The following is a 19,851-nucleotide window of genomic DNA, read 5'->3' on the forward strand; positions in this document are numbered from 1 at the left end:
AATCTGTTAGTGCATAAGTGTTTTCCATTTTCTAATTTACATTTCCCTTTTTAAATGGTATTTCATTAATGTTTATCGCATTCCAAAGATAATAACTATTTATTTCTATTTCTCAGCACCACCTATGCTCTAGGCATTGTTTTTGTTCCAACCGCAGAAGACTGAGAACAGTAAAGAAAAATCACCATTCTACAACATACAGGCTACGTCTAGACTGGCATGATTTTCCACAAATGCTTTTAACGGAAAAGTTTTTCCGTTAAAAGCATTTGCGGAACAGAGCGTCTAGATTGGCACGGATGCTTTTCCACAAAAGCATTTTTTGCAGAAAAGCGTCCATGCCAATCTAGATGCAGTTTTGTGCAAGAAAGCCCCGATCGCCATTTTCGCCATCGGGACTTTTTTGCGCAAAACAGTTTTTAGCTGTCTACACTGGCCCTCTTGCACAAAAACATTTCCGGAAAAGGGCTTAAGCATTTGCGCAAGAAGCACTGATTTCGGACAGTAGAACATCAATGGTTTTGTGCAAAATCAAGTGGCCAGTGTAGACAGCTGGAAAGTTTTTGCGCAAAAGCGGCCGCTTTTGTGGAAAAACTTGCCAGTCTAGACGCAGCCACAGAGTATATTCTCACCTTAATGCCCAGAGAGAGTTACATGATAAAATCCACAAACTATGGGATAAGAATACAGCTTTTTATGTCAAAAGCACTAATGGTAAGGAGGCTTTGAACTGCATACTACTATTAAGGAGTTTTGACATAACAGATGGGATGTCAAAATCAGCCCGACTGGTCACCACAAGTGAAGATATACAAGACATACATTCAGTTTTCATTCTTTGAAATGTGACTTCATTCTCAGGATCTTCAGGGCATTTACTACATTTTCAAACTCATTCATTTAGGCAAGCGGAAGATGTTGATTCCCTGACCCTTTTACTGACCACTGTGCAGTCAATCAAAAAGTTATTTCTCAGTCTTAAGATTAATAAACATATTGCTTGTCAAGTGGACAAGATTCACTAACAGGATGAGTTGCACCTGCCCACAACCATTTTTCATCTGCAAAGAGGAAAGCGGAGGAAAGGTGCTTTCTTTGAGGTTTTTAAAATATTTTCAGATCAAGTCTCGCAGAACTCCAAAGAAAGGGAGGGCAGAATCTTGAGTTGCATATTAACGAAACATCGATTGTCACCGTAAATCACCTTAAGGATATTAATGTAATTAAAACTACTCATTTTATTCTCAAATCTAGGATGAAGAAACATTTGAAGAAAGTTATGGTCCCTAACTTCTGGTAAGAAAGCATATTAGGAAACCTAATTAATTAATTTCCCTTAGTATTCCAGCTATATCTATTACTACAGATATTAGTCATTCTGTTCCTTCATTCATTATAGCTGTTTAAGCCTGAGAGGGCCAGAAATGACAAAATTAATTGCAATCCCTGGCCAGGTTTACACTTGACCAGAAGCTAATTTTAAGGTATGCAAGTCGGCGTACCGTAAGCCAAGCTTAGCACCATCTTCACAGAGGAAGGCCAACAGGAGCAAATGCTCCCATTGGCTTCTCTTACTCCTCATGACTGCCAGAAGTGCCAGCGCCAGCCAGAGTCCCTCAGCATTCGATTTAGCGGGTCTTAACTAGACCTTCTACATCAAATGCCAGAAGATTGATCTCCAGCACAGTAAGTACAGACATGGCCTCTTTCAATTGATATTCAACACTCAACTAAAGGACTTCATATACCAATGTTTATTAAGTCATCATGTGCATGTACCCTGAGGGACTACTAAAAGGCTGATGTAATTTTTAATTCCCTGAAAACAAAACCCATAATACACATGACCACAAGTTTTACTTTTCACGTATGATACGATACAAAATGAACGATGGCAAAAGAACTTACCACTGGGGTTAAAAGCCATGCAGCAAACAGGCTTTTCATGAGCAGGGAAATGGGCCACAATTCCATTGCTATCAGAATCCTCGCTAACGAGCACCTGCATAATATCAATGGAGACAAAGGAAGGTTAGGTACTTCTGTATGGTACAATCCTGATGCAGTCAAAGTTGCACGGTCATTCTATACCCAAACACTTCTGCAGAATTTTAAAGATAAGAGTAGAAAACGTACTGGCTTCTTCATGAGCAGTGGAAATTCACGCTGGGATTACAAACATCTGAACATCCATTTTACAAAAGACGCATACTTGCCTGAATGAGAAATATTAATATATGTAAAACTATAGGCAACATCCAGACAAAACTGCACAGTTTTCTGCATTCTTTTGTGGAAGACATGGAGGGATTTTTAACGCATATAGCTTCCGTACTGCAGACTGTGAAAAACTGGACATATTACATGAGTCATGGGGAGTCCCCTTAACTTATCATTGACTGATCTAACTAACCCGACTGCTGCTCCGCTTCATGGAGCATTAGTGGCTGCAGAACAGGTTTCAGTGGGATTCTGTACCCTGGCTCCGAGTCTAAATTGCTGCAGGTTGAGGCAGGAGTGTTGCTAGTAGGCCTTGGACTAGGAGGATCCAGGGGCAGCAACTTCCTATTTCCGAACCGACTCTCCTGTTCCATCGAGGAGACTCAAGCAGCAGCCATAGAGAAGCTGTGTAATTATCTGACCCGTTTTCCTCAGACTGGTAGGTGGACTTTGTCCTCAGCAAAACCAATCTGTTTTAGCTAGTTCAAAAGGGATTGATGAGGGACAAAAAGCATGCACAATTCCTTGGGTGGAAATGACAAGTAATTTTTCTAGTAAGAGGATACAAAAAATGACAGAGAATGAACAGGTAGCACAACTGGAGCTTATAAAGTGGAAGACGTCACTTAATCATGGCACTGAGAAACCCTTTCCTTTGTAATATTTAAAGTACACATAGCAGAACTGTCTACAAGTAAGAAAAAAAGACTATTTATGCAAAGGGGGAAAAGTAAAGATGGAAAACTTCTGTTAGGTCATCTAAGCCATCATCCTGGTAGTGCAGGTAACTTCACTACTATAGGTTTCCATTGTTTTGTTATACTTGGTTTATCTGAAACCAATTTAAAAATATCCAAGAAGAGAGCAGAAAGCATCTACTTTGACCCATGACCCTCGGTTAACAGTGTTCTGTTCTTCCCATCGATAAGCCTTGTGGTTTGTATCCTTCCCTTGAATGACCAGGAATTGATGTGGTCCAGATACCCTAGCACAAAGAGGAGGGTTGAGAGTGTGTATTGAAACAATTACCTTACAAACATAGTTATTGATGATACTTCAGCATTAGAAGTTTCCAAGGAAAACTGTGGAATCCCCATCACTGGAGGTTTTTAAGAGTAGGTTAGACCTGGGGTGGGCAGTCATTTTTAAAACAGGGCCACTTCATACATTTCTGAAGTGGCCCTGAGCTGCCCCAGAAGGTGTGGGGCCAGGAGACTTCTCATGCTCCCCTTCCCAAAGGCCCTGATTAGCCTAGGGGTGGGGAAATGCATGAAGTCTTCCTTCCCCTTCTCCGTCCCCCACAACCTAGACAGAATCGCTAGCTGTTTTAAAACAGCTAGTGGTTCCCTCTAGGTGCCTCAGCAGGAGATCTCGTGTGCTCCCCCACCAGGGTACATGCAAAGTCTTTTGCCTGTTGGCCCCGCCCTGCTAGGGGCGTATGACTGCTAGAGAGAAACACCAGTTGTTTTAATACAGCCGGTGTTTCTCTCCAGCCACCGCACGCCCCTGGAGGTGGGGAGTTGAATTCGTGCACTCCCCTGTCCCCAGGTCTCGATTGGCCTGAGGAGTGACAGAGTGGACTCAGGCCAGATCCACCAGTTTGGCAGGCCAGATCTGGCCTGTAAGGCTTCTTTGCCCACCCCTGGGTTAGACGAACAAGAATGGCCCTTGCCTAAGGACAGGGGCTAGACCAGCTGACTTCTCAATGTCACTTCCTTACCTACGCTTCTATGATTCTAAGTAACCTGATTTTCTCCATCTTGAAATTTCCTTGTGATGGATTTTAAATTGCAGTAAAAAAAAATCCCACTACAGGAATACATAGTTTAAGGATACTCAGGATGTTTTGGACTATAACTTTCCTAAGCATCCAGCTTACCATCAACATTAGTCAATTGCCTTTAAAAAAAGTGCACTGAGAGAACATCAGGTGCTACATGTTCAGTGTTGGCATGAATCATATATGGAATCATACCTTTGGCGAGGGTTGCCTTTAGCCTACCAAAACCAATACTCAGAACCTGGATTGTGATAGGAGAAAACTTGTCACTTAATTATTATGTTGTGACAGGATAGAATCAAGGGCCAAATTCTGTCTCAGATAAGAACTGAGCAAATCTCTGAGGCTGAAACAATCCCATCGGAGTTTATCAAGCTCTGACTATATGAAAATATGTTCTTGAACTTCAGGAAGTGGAATTTAAATACTGCATGGATGCAAGAGGAACAGGTACTTCATTCCTCAGTTAAAATTATGGTACGTATGGAAAACTCAAAAACAAGCAAAATAATCCCAGAACACTATTAATTGAAAAGATGTGACAATTTTCTAACAATATATCCCATGTTAAGTGAATGACATCTACAGTACACAAGCAAGGTTCCAGTTTTCTTAACAATGTAGTGTAAAATTATTTCTAACAATTTGTTTGTTATGCTCCAAAATCATTTTGAGGGCACTGAAAATTTCCTTTTCTTATCAAGTCATTGGTCATCTGAAAACATTTATTTATAAACTTCAAGAGAGAAATTATCTTAAAACATTTTAAGAAGTCACATACTAAAGAAGAGGAGGCCTGCGCCTAACTGATTTTAAACATTCCAACTCCTTGGCGCGGTCACATACAGACAATTATGGGTTTGCTTTCTGTTGTCAGCATTCCATACTGATTCCAGAACCACTAACCAAAGGGTCTGGAGATCTTCCTAAGAGCATTTCAAAGAAATAGTGTTCCTTTTCTCAGCCTACAGAAGCTGCACTGAGTAACTCCCATATATCAACTTTTCACAGCTTCCACTATTATGTATCTTTTATGTAGTTTTACCCTAGACTTTCTCATCAGAATTAAAGATGGCAGTTGTACCCTAAGGTGGTATCATTCATGAAATTGCAGGCTGTTAAATCCAGTCATGTTACACCAAGTTTTTGTTAACCTGAAATTTGTTGTTAGCATTATTGATCTAAAGCAGTTTAAACAAATTAATATCTATTACCTGATTTATTAAATGTGCAAATTTTCATGATTCATTCAGTGTTTATTTCTTTTAAATCAATGAAAGTTGCACCAAGATTATTATCTTACCACAAAAATCTCTGTGCAACAGTCAAAGAAAAGTTTGGCTATTAGGAATATGCAAACACTTTTGGTCTTAAAGTACTGTATAATGGCAAATAGGGATGCCACAATATCAGGTGGTATTGTGAAACACTTTAAGCATCCTAATTTAAGTACAACATAAAGCAAAAATTTATCATTCATAAGCTAATAATGTCCAAATTTTAAAACCATTTTTCAGCTATTTCTTAAAATGCTCTTCCTGGAAGGACTTAATTTGTGAATGATTTAAATCAGTCTCCTAATAATCTCCGGATCTTTATACAAAGCTGACTACCTTTTAATCTTTTCACTTGGATTTACTATTGCGCTGTTTGTGATTTTTTTTTTTTTGAAGGACTAAGCATGAATTTGTTTCTATTGCCTCTGTTCTACATTCAGAAATGCGTAACCGGTCATGAATACTACTAGGACAAACCCCCAAATACTAAAAAAGTCTGACTCTTTGGAAAGCGGTTTTATTCCAAAGGGAAATGTCAGTGTCTCACATTAGCTGAGCAGAGGGAAAGAATGCACATTTTTGTGACTCACAAATACAGAAATGACTAGGAGATGGAGAGCTCCTACAAGCGAGCCTCCGATTTTCATGGCTCATAGCCCCACACTGTCTTTCCATCTAACACTTCTCACTCTCTGACATGACAGGCACAAAGAAAATGGGATTAATGACCTCACATGCCTGCCAATGTGGGAAAATATGCAGTTAAAGACACATCCACCATGTTTTTAAAGTCAACTTAATAAAGGACATTACACTGATAGCAGATTAGTCAGGACCTGCAAGGGACAGTGTTTTGTTCATTATTCACTTGTATTTCAAAATCTTCTGGCTAGATCTACAACTTTTATTGTTTCTCCCTTCCTGCATGGCTGACAGGTTAGCTGCTGTGGTAAGCTAGGGAGAGGCCTTTTTCACATCTTTGTTCACTTCTACAATGGAAGGAAGAGGCAAAGGGTTCTACCTGCCTGACCTGAAGTTAAGAAGTCATGTCAGCCAGAAAAGGACTCAGCAATGAATTCTAGGCTGTGGTCCTTTCACAGCTCTCCCAAAGGGCAAAATTTGAAGGCCTACTCTTCTTCCAGATGTTGTGCCCATGTAACTTTTTCAGTTAGATGCAATTTTTTTTTACTGATCTAGTTATAGCAGTCCAAACCCAGGTACAGACACAATTGTACTAGAGCAGCGGTTCCCAGCGGCCGGTCTGTGGACCTCTGGCTGCCGGGCTGTGGAGATTCTGGGGGCTGGGGCTGAGACACACCACCCAGCACCTCCCCGCCCACTGCGGTTGTTGGGAGAGGCCTGTCCTGCCCCACCTTTCAACCAACCAGTGCAGGGCAGAGGTGGGTTCCCATGCTGGCTTCGCTGCGTGGCCAGCATGGCAACCTTACAGCAGCAGCACTCAATTGGGAGGCAGCGCAGGGCTAGGTGGGGGGATGGGGCAGGCACTGGGGGATTACAGCTGGTGGGACAAGTTCTGGGGAGCTTTAAGAGGCAGGGGGCTGACACTTTGGGGCACTGGGGTATCCGGGGTGGAGAGCTGGCACTGGAGGGCTCTCGGGGCGGGGCTAGTAGTGAGGAAGATATAGGCGCAGGGATGGCACTGAGAGGACTCTGGGGATGGGGGTTGGCACTGGGGAGACTCTGGGAGTTGGGTGCAGTGGGGCTCTGAAAACAGGCACTTAGTGGGTCTGATGGGGGGCTTTAAGGGGTGGGAGGCTGGCACTGGAGGGGTTGGATGCAGGGGACTCTGGGGTCAATGGCTAGCACTGGAGGGTAGTGGAGGGGTGGGGGGCTCTATGGGTTAAAGCTGGCTCTGGGGGCCAGGGCATTTGGTTGACCAGACCAGTAACATTTTATTTGCATATTCATGATTTGTATTATGAATATACAAATATGTGAATAAAATGTTGCCAGTCTGCCAAAAGTTTGTGAATGGGTTTGCAGGTCCCCGGTATAAAAAAAAAAGGTTGGAAACCGCTGTACTAGAGTAAGAAAGTGTCTTGTACTGTTATACTGGTAGAGTTTAAAACCAGTGAATAGTCCTGTGGCACCTTAGGCTACGTCTACACCGCACTGTAATTTTGAGATAACGAGTGTTATTTTGAAACAGCAATGCAAGTGTCTACACAGCCATTCTGTGATTTCGAAATCATTTCAAAATAACATGTGGCTTATTCCAAAATCTGTAAACCTCATTGTACGAGGAATAATGCCTATTCTGAAATAGCTATTTCGAAATAAGGCGTGTGTAGATGCTCCACGGCTGCTATTTCAAAATAGCCCCTCACCAGGGCCTTTCTAAGTTATTCCTCCCCAGTGCCTCCTGGGCTCTAAGTCGAGATAGCATGTCTACATTAGGGACACCTGCCTTGGACTAATTTTGAGGCTTCCCTGCAGTGTAAGTGTACTATTTCGAAATAAGCTATTTCGGAATAACTATTCCGGAATTGTTTCTTTTGAAATATGCATGCAGGACAGATGTACCCTTAGAGACTAACAAAAATGTATATAGTGTCATGAGCTTGACTCAAGTTCATCTCAAGTGGGTTGTGCCCGTGAAAGCTCACAATACCATCTACATTTTTTGTTATTCTCTAACATGCTGCAGGACTGTTTGTTGTTTTGTAATTTTTTTTATATATATTTTTGTTAGTCTAGAGAGCGGCGCTATTTTGGAATAATGGACATTATCCCAAAATAGCATTCTGCACTGTCTACACAAGAAGCCCGTTATTTTGAAAAACATTTGAAATAACGGGCATCTTATTCTGGCTTCCTGTAAGCCTCATTGCACAAGGAATAAGGAAGATACGAGAATAGCATTCTATTTAGAAATTTGGCACTGTGTAGACAGCGCCAACTCTCAAAATAGTCTATCTCAAAATAAGCTCGAAATAAGCTACACAATGTGTGTAGCTCAAATTACATAGCTTATTTTGAGCTTGCGCCACTGTGTAGATGCACCCTAAGGTGCCACAGGACTACTTGTTTTTAAAGTTATAGATGAACATGGCTACCCCTTTGGTGTAGTTTAAGACACCCCTATCCTAGTACAGTTGTGGCCATGCTAAGGGGAAAAGTTACATGAGAACAAAAGTTTAAGAGGTACAATTTTCATTTATAGAACAAGGCTAAATGCTGGAGTCCCACGGCAATAAAGAAGGTATTCAAGATTCTTTGAAAATGACATCACAGCAGATGAGAAGACACTCCATGCTGATGCTGAAATGAATGAAGTCTTCTGCAAGGGTTCCGGAGGGGGCGACATGGGTTGAGAATTGAGAGGCACATTAAATCATCATGGACATTGAAAAGCTGGTTTATGTGTTCATACTATGTGCAAATGAGAAGGTGGGAGAAAGAGAATCCTTTTTGGGGAAAAGGAGAGCACAAATTGTCCAATGATGTGTTCATCTGCTGACAGAGTAAGGAAGTCCTCAGAGATTTTGTGGGACAACCCCAGCTCCTACTGGTATTTTCCTACCGGAACTTTTTCAGCCTCCATGGCCATGACCTCTAAGCACACTACTTTTGGTACTAAGATTAAAAGACCTTTACAAAGTCACTTACTGCACCACAAGACTTCTCTTTGTCTTTAACTCACCTACAGTAATGGATTCATAAATCTAGCCACTGTCCTCACAAGCACATGGTAACTCGGTATCACAAGGGGACTTGAAATAACTGCCTTACACATTTCCCTATCACTAGTAATTAAGACTGCCACAAAAATAACAATAGGCCTTTTCTGGCAAGAACCTAAAAATCACCGCTCATCCTCTCTGTGAGGTCCAACCAGCATCTCAACCAGATAGCGGCCATATGATTTTCAAAAAAAGCGGCTCTACTCAGGGCTTAATTGAGCGTGATGAGTCAATGCTGTAGCTCCATCAAGCTGGCTACGCTGAAGTTCAACAGAACACTAATTGATAAAAGATTAATAAAATAATCTTTATCTTCTTTAAACAGAGAAACAGACAGAAGCCCTACAGGATCATTACACTTGCTATGATAATATGGTGTTTGCTTTCAGGGCAAGAGATAGTTTAAGCTAAAGCCGCTTTTGTTGCTAACTTTGTGCTTACTTCATTTTTAGTAGATTTCCATGCTGCTGAACAGAAGCCATTGACAATTATGACTTCAATTATTTTAATCTTTAAAGGCAAATTACAAGACTTACCCCAGTGGAAACATGCTTTTAAACAAAATATGAAAGTAATACAAATAAAAATGGACACAAATTGAATCAAATCGGTCTTCTACTTAACACAATTAAGAAAGAATGATCCCATCATCATAAAAATCAAACTAATCAATTTAGCAACAGAAATATGAAGAATAAAATATTCTATAACTATTGCACAAACAGAAATATCTTCATTAAAGTCTCAGTGGATTTAAATAGCTGAAGTCAGTGCATTGTCAGCGTTAGTTCTAAGATGTATGTGCAAAAAAACCAAAAAACCATTATAGCTAAGGTCAAACATCAGTGGAAAAGGGCTAAAAGTGATAAATCTGTGGCATTAACTACTGCACTCCTTTTAATAGAATCCAGCATAAACTCAAAACAGCCTTGCGCTCAGCCTGAACCATTTATCTGAGACAAAAATGTCTTCTTGACAAAAAACAGATCCCCTTTAATAAAAGTAAGGCAGACAGTATTATGCTCTGAGGGACTCCTGTTGCTATATTTTATTTTTATTTACAGATACATACACACACATTTTTCTTTAATACATGTAGATATAAAATGTGAAGTATATAATAAGTGTTAGAATCTCAAATTAACTTTTGTGAAAATTGTACTTTGTTTCAAGCAAAAGTACTTACATTAATAACCAATGGACTTGCATGTGTCATTAAAGCTCTACTAGTGAATATCCTTTATTCTTTAAGCCTTTTGTTTTGCCATAGGGTTTCACTCTGATTCTTGCTACTTGATAAGCATCTTTATTTGGTTCAATTGTTATCAACTCCTTACCAAATGGAAGTGAACTTATGGAGTTATGAAACTGCAGCAGTCTGCATTTTTTTTCCTTGAAAATTCCTCTTTCATGCAATAAAAAGTTAATAGGGAACAGGAAAAAAACACCAATCACATTTTAAAACATAAAAAGACCAACATGTTATCTACCTTTGACTTCTTTCAAGTTAACATTAAAAAATTTTCCTCAAATATTCTCATGTGTTTTGAATGATCAATGCGTAATGTAATGATATATTATTAATCCCATCTCTCTATCAAAAACATTCAGAATCAACTACATGTTAGATGTTGAACAGATTTATATTCACTCACAAAGCTGCAGGCTTTTGAAAAAGGTCATTATTGCAGTCAAAATGTGGGTGGCCTAGTTGATGAATTAATTAAGAATAAAGAATCAAAGGTCAAAAGAAAATAATTTTTCTATAAAACTCAAACCACTAAAGGTTTATGTATTTAATTCCAATTAGAGGGGGGAAAAGAGGACATCTGTATAGGTTCGTTTTTGTCCATTTAAACTAATTAACAGATCTAAATAAAGCACCACTGCAGTTAACTGAAAAGTTTGGTAGCACTTCATTAAACGGTAGTTTAAATAAGCACATGAATCATGGTAACGTATTTTGATTGACCACAAGGCTTCTTGGGATTCTTGACAATTATTTTAATTCAGTTTTTAAATATAATCTAAATAACTCAATAATTCAACATTTCCACACTTTTCTTTTAATAACACTATCATTCTTATTTTCTCAAAATTTTCAAAGTGGTTTCTCAAACGAACCACTGTTTTTAAAAGAAGGTACTAACGCAAACAACTGCCACACATGGGATTTCCCTACTATATCTACATTAATAAGATTTACTGAAAATATTTGCCACCGAGATATACATTACATCTCTGTGTGGTTAAATTCAAATGTATATATATCTCTGTATAAAGCTAATAATGTTATAATATTCACATAATATTGCTTAATTTGAATCTCATACATGCACCAAGTGCTACATTGCATTCATTACACTGATTTGCCTATAAAAGGGCAAATTGAAGTTTAAAAAGAAAGATGAATGTTAGTTTAAAATTCTAATGCTTCTGGGCTAACTATATTCAAAACACACTCCTTAACCCTGATTTTAGAAGGTAAATCTGCATGCACACACAAATACACGCAGACACTCAATGTAAGGTTTATAGCGTCATTTTCACAATCAACAATCACATATTCATCTGTTGTAGGCTGTATGGTATGGAACTAACTCCCACGTGAGGCCTATTTCTTTTCATCCTTTACAGACATCTTTCCCTTTCAAAAGTGTTTCCAGGAGAACCTCTGCTGGCCTTATAAATATATTACCTTCCTTTCTAATGCTTTTTGCTCCACTGTTTAAACTGGATCCCTTTGTTGTTTTTACATCTCTCTCTCTTAAAGAAGTCATTTCATTATTTGTATTATACTGTGATTGTTTTCATTCCAGGAGATAGTACAATGCACCTAGTTCTTGGTTAGAGGTGGGGTTAGTGCTATGTAGAGAAACAGGAAGATTTTCAAATTCGCCAACGGTGCCCAACTGCAAGTCACTGGAAGTTGGGCACCTGACTCCACATCTCAAACTGTCCCCCAAAGCTGCTATGATTTCTGACTATCCCTTACGAGTCACTTACATTCCCCTCCCCCCCCCCCCCCCCCACACACACACACTGCACAAATCCCAGGATGAAACGGCTTTGCTACAGTGTCTGGAAATGGTTAGCTCAATCCAAAATACAAACTTATCTGGAATCATGAACTCCCAGGGGTTTCCCATTTGACTAAGGAAGACCAAGGCTGCCATTGAGCAAATCCATTCCAATTCAACAGAGATGTAATAGCCCAAACTAAATCCTCATCCTTCCCTTTCAACCTGGGAGGAGTCAGGGATTCGACCCAGTGATGCCTCATACCTATTTTGTCATTCATTTCTCCATCTGAGTCTAGATCTGGATACTGAGTCCTATTCCTGCTCATTTAAGTCACTTCTAGGAGCTGGGCCTTGGGATTTGATCTGGAACTGTAGAACAAAATTATTCCATCTGAGCATGGGGCTAATTTTACACCCAGTGAGTAACCCACCTTAACTGTCCAGCTCAACCACTCTCCATCCCACCTGGGTGAACCCAGCAGAGGTTTGGGGATTGGGGCAGGTTTGAGGTGGGGTAAAACACACTATAGACAAGCCAATTTGCCATGACAAGGCCAATTCCTGCCAGATACTCAATATAATGAGCAAAGATCAACCTACCTCAAAGAGTCATATAGCAAGAATTGAGCAAGGTGATTACTATTCACGTCTGTTGAGCTTGTGCAAATGAATCCTCTATCATCTATGGTCACGTCTCCACTTACCGGAGGATTGACGCACTGACGATTGATCTACTAGGGTTTGATTTAGTGGGTCTAGTAAAGACCCGCTAAATCAAACACTGAGGGCCCACTGTCTAGAGGAAAGCAGTCAAGCATTTCTCCCATTGACCTCCCACTGTGGAGACAGTGCCAAGCTCAGCTTAAGATATGTCAACTCCATTTATATTATTTATATACCGGGAGTTGCATATCTTACATTGACCTTCCCCCCACAATGTAGACCTGACCTAAGCAGTTACCCGTCACCTCCTGCAGACATATCTGGTCCCATCAGCATGAGAGAACAGGAACACTCCCAGTCTCCTACAACTGACTCTTATTCACATTCTGCTGCCTTAGAACTAGGCAATTCATGCAGCCCCTGGACTTTGAATCTGCCTTGTTCAATCCAGGATCTATCTATGCTGGTTCAACTCACTGAGGGGAAAAACAGACGAGCTGGAGGCATCCAGCTATGACCCAAAAGGGACAGTTGTGAATCATATACCTTATACTGGAAAGTACCCTACAAAGACAGCGTTGTACAACAAAATTAAAAATATCACCCAGGTTTATATTTATCAAGTTTCTTTACTGACAGACCTGGACTCTTCCCTTAAGTTATAAAAAGACCTTTTGTGCCCCCCCTAAAAATAAACAAAAAACCCCAGCACCATAAAAGAAAGGTTATTTTCCCCTTATTAGAAAATCCCATGCAGAAAATTCTGATACCCAGCCTTCACACTGAAAATAAATTAGGAACCCCCGCAGGGCTTTCATATCCCAGATCACAAAAATACAAACACCAGACAGTTATTTCTGGATTCAAGTAATCTAAGAATAGAGTTTTCCTCAAAGCATGTTACTTCAGAGGTTTAAGACAAAAAAAATGGTTTTACTACCAATAATAGTATATTTATGATATTGCTGTATTACTTGAGCAAGGTAACTGTTACCATTTTTACAACTACTTTTCCACAGTGCCTTTAGGTTTGATTACTCCCTACTACTGGTAAGGTCAGAGGACAAGTTCATAAAAACCTCTAAATCAACAAGATGACTTAAAAACCTAAGATAAATCATTTTATTTCTAAGCCTATGCAGAATAGTCAATACACAGACAAGAACATCAGAAATAATGACTGCATTAAACAAGGCTTCATGAGAAATTTATGAAGTTGAATTTCTCTTTTTTTCTGGCATTCTAAGAAAAGGCAACAGAAATTTTTCCAGGAAACAAAAAAGAACCCCAAAAGTCCTGCATTCTTATTTTACTAACAGAATCTTGTAAAATCAAATAAAATGTGTTTTTTTTTGGGGGGGGGGGTTGGTTTTTTTTTCCCAATTTTGGTTTATTTTGGTTTTGAGAGAGAGGGAACTTCAATTTCAAATTACTGACCACACTGTATGGATTTGCTTAGCTTTATATGAATTTTTGGAAATACTGAAATATTAGACAGTATATTCATAAACCTGGAGAGGAAAATACTTTATTTTGCCATCTGTTGGGAAATACACATGACATGACTCCTTAAAAAAAAAAATCTTACCATAATTTAAAAGCTGTTCTTGGTGCATCCTAAACACTAATGGGGGTTGGAGAAAACAGGAAGGAATGAGAGTTGGGGTGGTTGTTTCTGTATTTTAATTCAGCAAATGTCAACAAATACATTATGGTAAAACTCAATTTGTAGAACAGTCATAAATAATTAAATCGGTTAAGAGTCTTGCATGAGTAGAGACTCCAGGATCAGGTCCTTATAAAAGAAATGATTAATTAAAGTCAATCAATAAGAAACCTATGACAACTTTACTTCATAAATAAACTTAATCAGAACATTAGTTTCCAGCTTTAATAATTCACAGATGGGGTTTTCAACAGATAACCTTACATGGTACAACTGCATTCTGGAAATTAACTACATCGTCAGAAAACCAATACTGAACAGCAGGCTAGGATTCACTTCAACTTTTGCTTTGAAAAATTGAGTCATTTCAGACTTTGTCCCCAAGTTATCCATTTGCTTAGCTAATCACGGCCTCACAATTATTACTATTTCACACCACAACAAACAATTCACCCATATTTCTAGAGAACAGTCAAAATGTCCTGCCACATTATGTATTAAGAAATATAATGAGATCATACCCAAATACAACTAGTCCGCATAAATCAATGTCAATTTTGAGCAAGTGTTAGGAGGACAGAAAGTGACACTTCACACTTGATGTTGTCAAAATGTCATGTAAATGCGCATTACAGGCTATATACAGGCTGGCTTAAATTCAGTCCCAAATAGCACTTTCTATGCCATAACAATGCACATCTGTACATTTGCTGGACCTGATAAAAATGATCAGGGTTACATTTTTTTATATGGAAACGTAAAAACACATAATGCATTTTTTAATTCTAAAGCCTTGTGAGGCTTTAGGCACTTCTAATATTCCCTTTAAAAAAAAATTTTTTTTTTTGCAAGCTGTATTACCTGCCCTTCTCCAACTGTCTCGGTATCGATTACAGTGATGATCCCAGGCACCAGAGGACTTCGACGAGTATTGCTATGAGCTACAATCTCTTCTTCAGTTGCTCCTGAAGGAAGTGTCCCTGTCAGCTGTGTGACCACTTTCCCAACCATTGTAAGTCCAGTCTTTATCGTCTATAAAAAAAGAGAGAGAACCAATAAATAGAGTTTTAAGGGCTGTTTTTCAGATGTACGCTGAAAATTCTCTCACAGCACAAAGAATGCCGTGACTAGACTGCTCATCACCACAGATCAAAAACTCACAAAACAAAATTAAATAGGAGTTTTATAACTGACATACAAATTGTGTGAGATTCTACACGTAATAATAGGCTATTTAAAAGGTTTTGCAACCTGCCAGTAGAGTTCTATCTGGTGAACTTGTTTGCTTTGGAAATGACAATGTAAGTTCACATATTTTAGCCAGGGGCTTTTTTAAACTGACATTTTATGTATTTATTTGTTCCTGTGGGTTCTGTGCAAAAGTCTTCACAGTTGAAAACATTCCAGGACATTGATATTACACTAAATGGGGACAGGTGCACAGAAGCCATTGACAGAAGTGCAGTGTGAGTACAAAGATCACTTTCCTATGGCCCACATGACTTTGCTCCTCCATATCATGAACTACAGAAACCAGACAAGACTTGTCCTTCAGTTCACTGATTGATATGTCACCTCAGAGATGATAAGAGGGATCAAATGTGTATTGTACCTGCAGCGAGAGGAATAAAACACATTACACGTTCACTGCATAACAACAGCCATACTGTGCCAGACCTAAGGTCCACCTAGCCCCGGGATTCTGTCTTCCGACAGTGGCCAATACCAGCTTCCTCAAAGGGGCTCAATTGAAGAGGTAATCATTGAGTGATCCATCCTGCCACCCATTCCCACTACATAGAGAAATACTGACTTTGGACCAAATCATGCTGGACTTACACCTACATCAATACACATACTTAAGGCATCCTACCCAGATGAGTAAGACACGAAATATGGTGGCTGCTCATGGATATACCAGGGATATTTCCCAAGACTTCTCTTTGTGGAGCTCTAATGTTGTTTGAATGAGAGACCCCAAACCAGTAACATTAAAGGGAACATCTTCACAGTGGGAGGAAGTAGAATTTCCAAGAGATTAAACAAATCCCACTACCAGTAATAGGTACTGTTCGTGTTTCCCAGGCCTTGTTTTGAAAGTATATGCCTTGCACTGTGTGTTTACTTTCCAGACCTTTTCTCCTGCGGGCGGGGGAGGAACAGGACAGTTTGGGAGAGACGAGACAGAAAGAGCTACAACTCTGAAATGATTTTCCTTGGACCAGGACTGCCTTTGATAAATAAATACAATTGGAGTTCAGAACAGAATGACATTATAACAAACAAATTCTTAACTAAAATGACAAGCAAAGCTGCCTGCTAAATTGAAAAGGAAAAAAAAAGATACAGATCGCAAACTGAAACCAAGAAAAAGCCACAAATCAATTGTAACTGCTTTGTTTAGTGCTAAAAACTCAAACTGCAGTGATTAGAAAACACATTAGTGTTCATCAATTAGCAGCCAAACGTTTGTTTTAATAATTCATAGGAAACGACTTACACAAAAAGTCTGTTAGTGTGTTGTCAGGAAAGCCTCTGAAGGACCAACAGAATTAGGCGCCACACTGTATTGATAGCAATTTCTAGCCAGGAAGCCTGATTAACCTCTGAGATGCCTCCGTTGATGTACTTACCCCATTAATGCTAATGGAGATGCTACCACTTAAAACTGAGCCATGCCTTTATCAAAGGAATGTCTTTTGGTTTTCAAGTCTTTACTAATATATCCTGCTATTTGCTTCTTGTCATCTCTTTTTTCATACTCATATCAATGAGTAAGGAAAAAAAACAAACTTTAATAGCTAGTGTTTCATGCAGAAGTTGAAAAGTAATATGCAACAAAACAAATAAATGGCTTCTGCAGGCAAAGACCGAAAAGTTAATACCACAATACTGTATTACAACACACAGGCCTTCAGAAAAAAAACCTGATATGACATACATTTGTAATTAAGAGCATACTCTAATGCACTGGTATTTTATGCAGCCGGAAAATGTAAGCATTACAGGCTCAGTAAAATACACAGAAAGATTATGCGGCCAAGAACAGGTTAGAAGGAGCCCGAAAGGAACTGCAATATCATACCTAGTTAGATTGTATAGTGACAAGAACACTATTTAAGTCTATCCATTAAACAAATGTAGTATGCTTATCTAACCAATTCAACTACTGTCATATGTTATGCCAGACTGTGACTGCAAGACATCTGAAAAATAATAGGTGTACAAAGATTTGGCCGAGTCCATTAGTACATAAATATCAGTGCAAAACCATTACGGTACTTATTCCCTTGTGCTATGTGTATCTTTGCAAAAACTTGCCTGGTAATCTTTAACCTTTCCCATGCCATATCAGCTGTCCTCCTTATCCATTAGTGCTAATGGCCTTGCTCTCACATAAGCTGTTAGTACTCATTAAGAAGTTATCAGGTAACAAGAGAAAACAGATGCAGTTTTTGCTAAATCACTTTACCACCTTGGGATTAAGAGACACCAAGAAAGAATCAACTAAAGCAGTTATTAGGTGACAAGAAAAGTTGGTTTATAATTTGATGTTAGACATTAGGCAGACTATCCAAAAATGTAAATAAATTTATGAGTTTATACTTTTCAGCTTTCTTCACTGTTGATGGGAATTGGTACTGACCAAATACATAGTTTCTTAAACATAAATATCACTGTTTTATTCAATGTTTTCTCATAAACAAGTTTCACAACATTTAAGTGCAAAACCTCAAACTTTTTGTATGCAATTACTCTTATAAAAACACCCTGTTTCCCTTCATTTAAATATAAATGCTTTAAATTAAAAAATGTGGCACGTATCCACTGCTTAATCTAAAAAAAAGCCACATCTTTAATTAGCTGAGAAAATTAAAATGCATCATCCAATGATTGTTGAGCTGTTTAGTTTTAAAAGGTCTTACATCCATTTAGTGATAAAATGATGTATTGTTATTTCTTACCAAAAGAACAGTAAATTGACCTAAAAAAGTTAATGTTTTCAAATTAAGATACTAGAAGGAGAAGCTGGAATATTTGAAAGAACTAAAGCTTCTACCAATACCCAAATACACTAGTAATTAAACTGAAAATAGGGTTTGCACAAATTAACGATTTGTCTGATTCAACCAATTTTAGATCCAAACTTAAACCAAAAACTTTTGGTGAAGTTCTGATATGAAATTCTGGTATTTCCCTTCTCCAGCAATGATGAGAACCATATGTGCTGAAATAGCAGAAAAATGGCCTCGTGAGATATCGAGAGGAAGGGAATCTACTGACCACCTTTAAAAAAAGGTGACCTGCCATGCCGCCCCAGGACTGAATTAGGAGAGAGAAAATATACCTGGACACCTCTTTTAGAGGCTAGAGAATGAGCTGACCTGGCTGGTTGCCTTCCGAACACACAATTCTTAGCAAAAAGCTGAGGCTCTCTCCAGGTAATTGGGAAAAAGCCAAAGGAGGGGATGGAAAAATGTGTCACCCTTCCCCCTCCAAAACATGGATACTGCGGATAAGCAGCTTCACATCTGGATGATTATCTAAACCAAACCCCTGGAAGCTCACCAATTATTATTGAGTGATTTTAAGTAATGAGCTTCATTCCTGGAAGATGCTACAGACTTCAGCACCGTTTCACTGACTTTACTGGCAGTGGAGTGATCCTCGGGCCCTGAAGCATAACATACAAGGCAATTTTATTCCTTGCGAACATTAATAACTTTACAGATGCACTCTACTAAATTATCAGAATTTTAAAAAGTGATAATTTTCTGTTTCTGAGGTAATAAGTTGAACGAAACTGCTGAAACGATCGCTACTGTGAGCACACATGGATAGTAAACAGAATCTCCCAACAAATGGCCAGAAATTAAAATAAAACCAGGGAGACAAAATGATCCATGGAAAAGTTAGCAACAGCAGAAAGGGAAGTTTTTTGTCAGTTACCTAAAATGGATATGGTGAAAACTACAGGCAGTCCCTGAGTTACGCGGATCCGACTTATGTCGGATCCGCAGTTACAAACGGGGCTTTTCTCGCCCCGGAGGACGGGAGAGGCGGGACGCCCAGATGCACCACGGTCCGCCGCCCCCGTCCTCCGGGGTGAGAAAAGCTGCTCCCCGTCTCCCTGGTCTGCAGGGAGACGGGGAGCAAAGCCTTGGAGCACGCCCGCAGCAGGACAGCCCAGGCGCGCTTGGGCTGTCCCGCTGCCCGCGTGCTCTGCGGCTTTGCTCCGCGTCTCCCAGGTCAGCAGACCAGGGAGACGGAGCAAAGCCGTGGAGGACTTGGGCGGTCCCGCCACCCCCGTCTCCCTGGTCTGCTGGGGGGGGGTGCAGCTAGTGTCCCCCCCTCAGCAGACCAGGCTTTTCTTGCCTACCCCTGGGGTAGAGCAGCTGGGGGCTGCCGGGTTGGTGCCGCAGCGCCGCTCCGGACCAACCCGGCAGCACCCCAGCTGCTCTGCTCCAGGCGTCCTGATTCAGCCGCTGCTGGTCAGTTTCAGCAGTGGCTGAATCAG

General features: G+C 39.8%; 1 protein-coding gene across 14 annotated transcripts in view; it reads right to left on the bottom strand.

Moving 5' to 3' along the window:
- Window positions 1–19,851, bottom strand: part of BCAS3 (BCAS3 microtubule associated cell migration factor) — a 593,281-nt gene that overhangs the window by 444,999 nt on the left and 128,431 nt on the right. For all 14 annotated transcript variants that reach the window (XM_075904719.1, XM_014581354.3, XM_075904717.1 and 11 more), the window contains 2 exons: window positions 15,195–15,365; window positions 1,909–2,002 (listed from right to left, as the gene is read on the bottom strand). In XM_075904719.1, the coding sequence (XP_075760834.1) occupies window positions 1,909–2,002; window positions 15,195–15,365 (265 nt within the window). The remainder of the gene's footprint in view (window positions 1–1,908; window positions 2,003–15,194; window positions 15,366–19,851) is intronic.

This window comes from Pelodiscus sinensis, chromosome 21 (assembly GCF_049634645.1).
Source record: "Pelodiscus sinensis isolate JC-2024 chromosome 21, ASM4963464v1, whole genome shotgun sequence".
Lineage (NCBI taxonomy): Eukaryota > Metazoa > Chordata > Testudines > Trionychidae > Pelodiscus > Pelodiscus sinensis.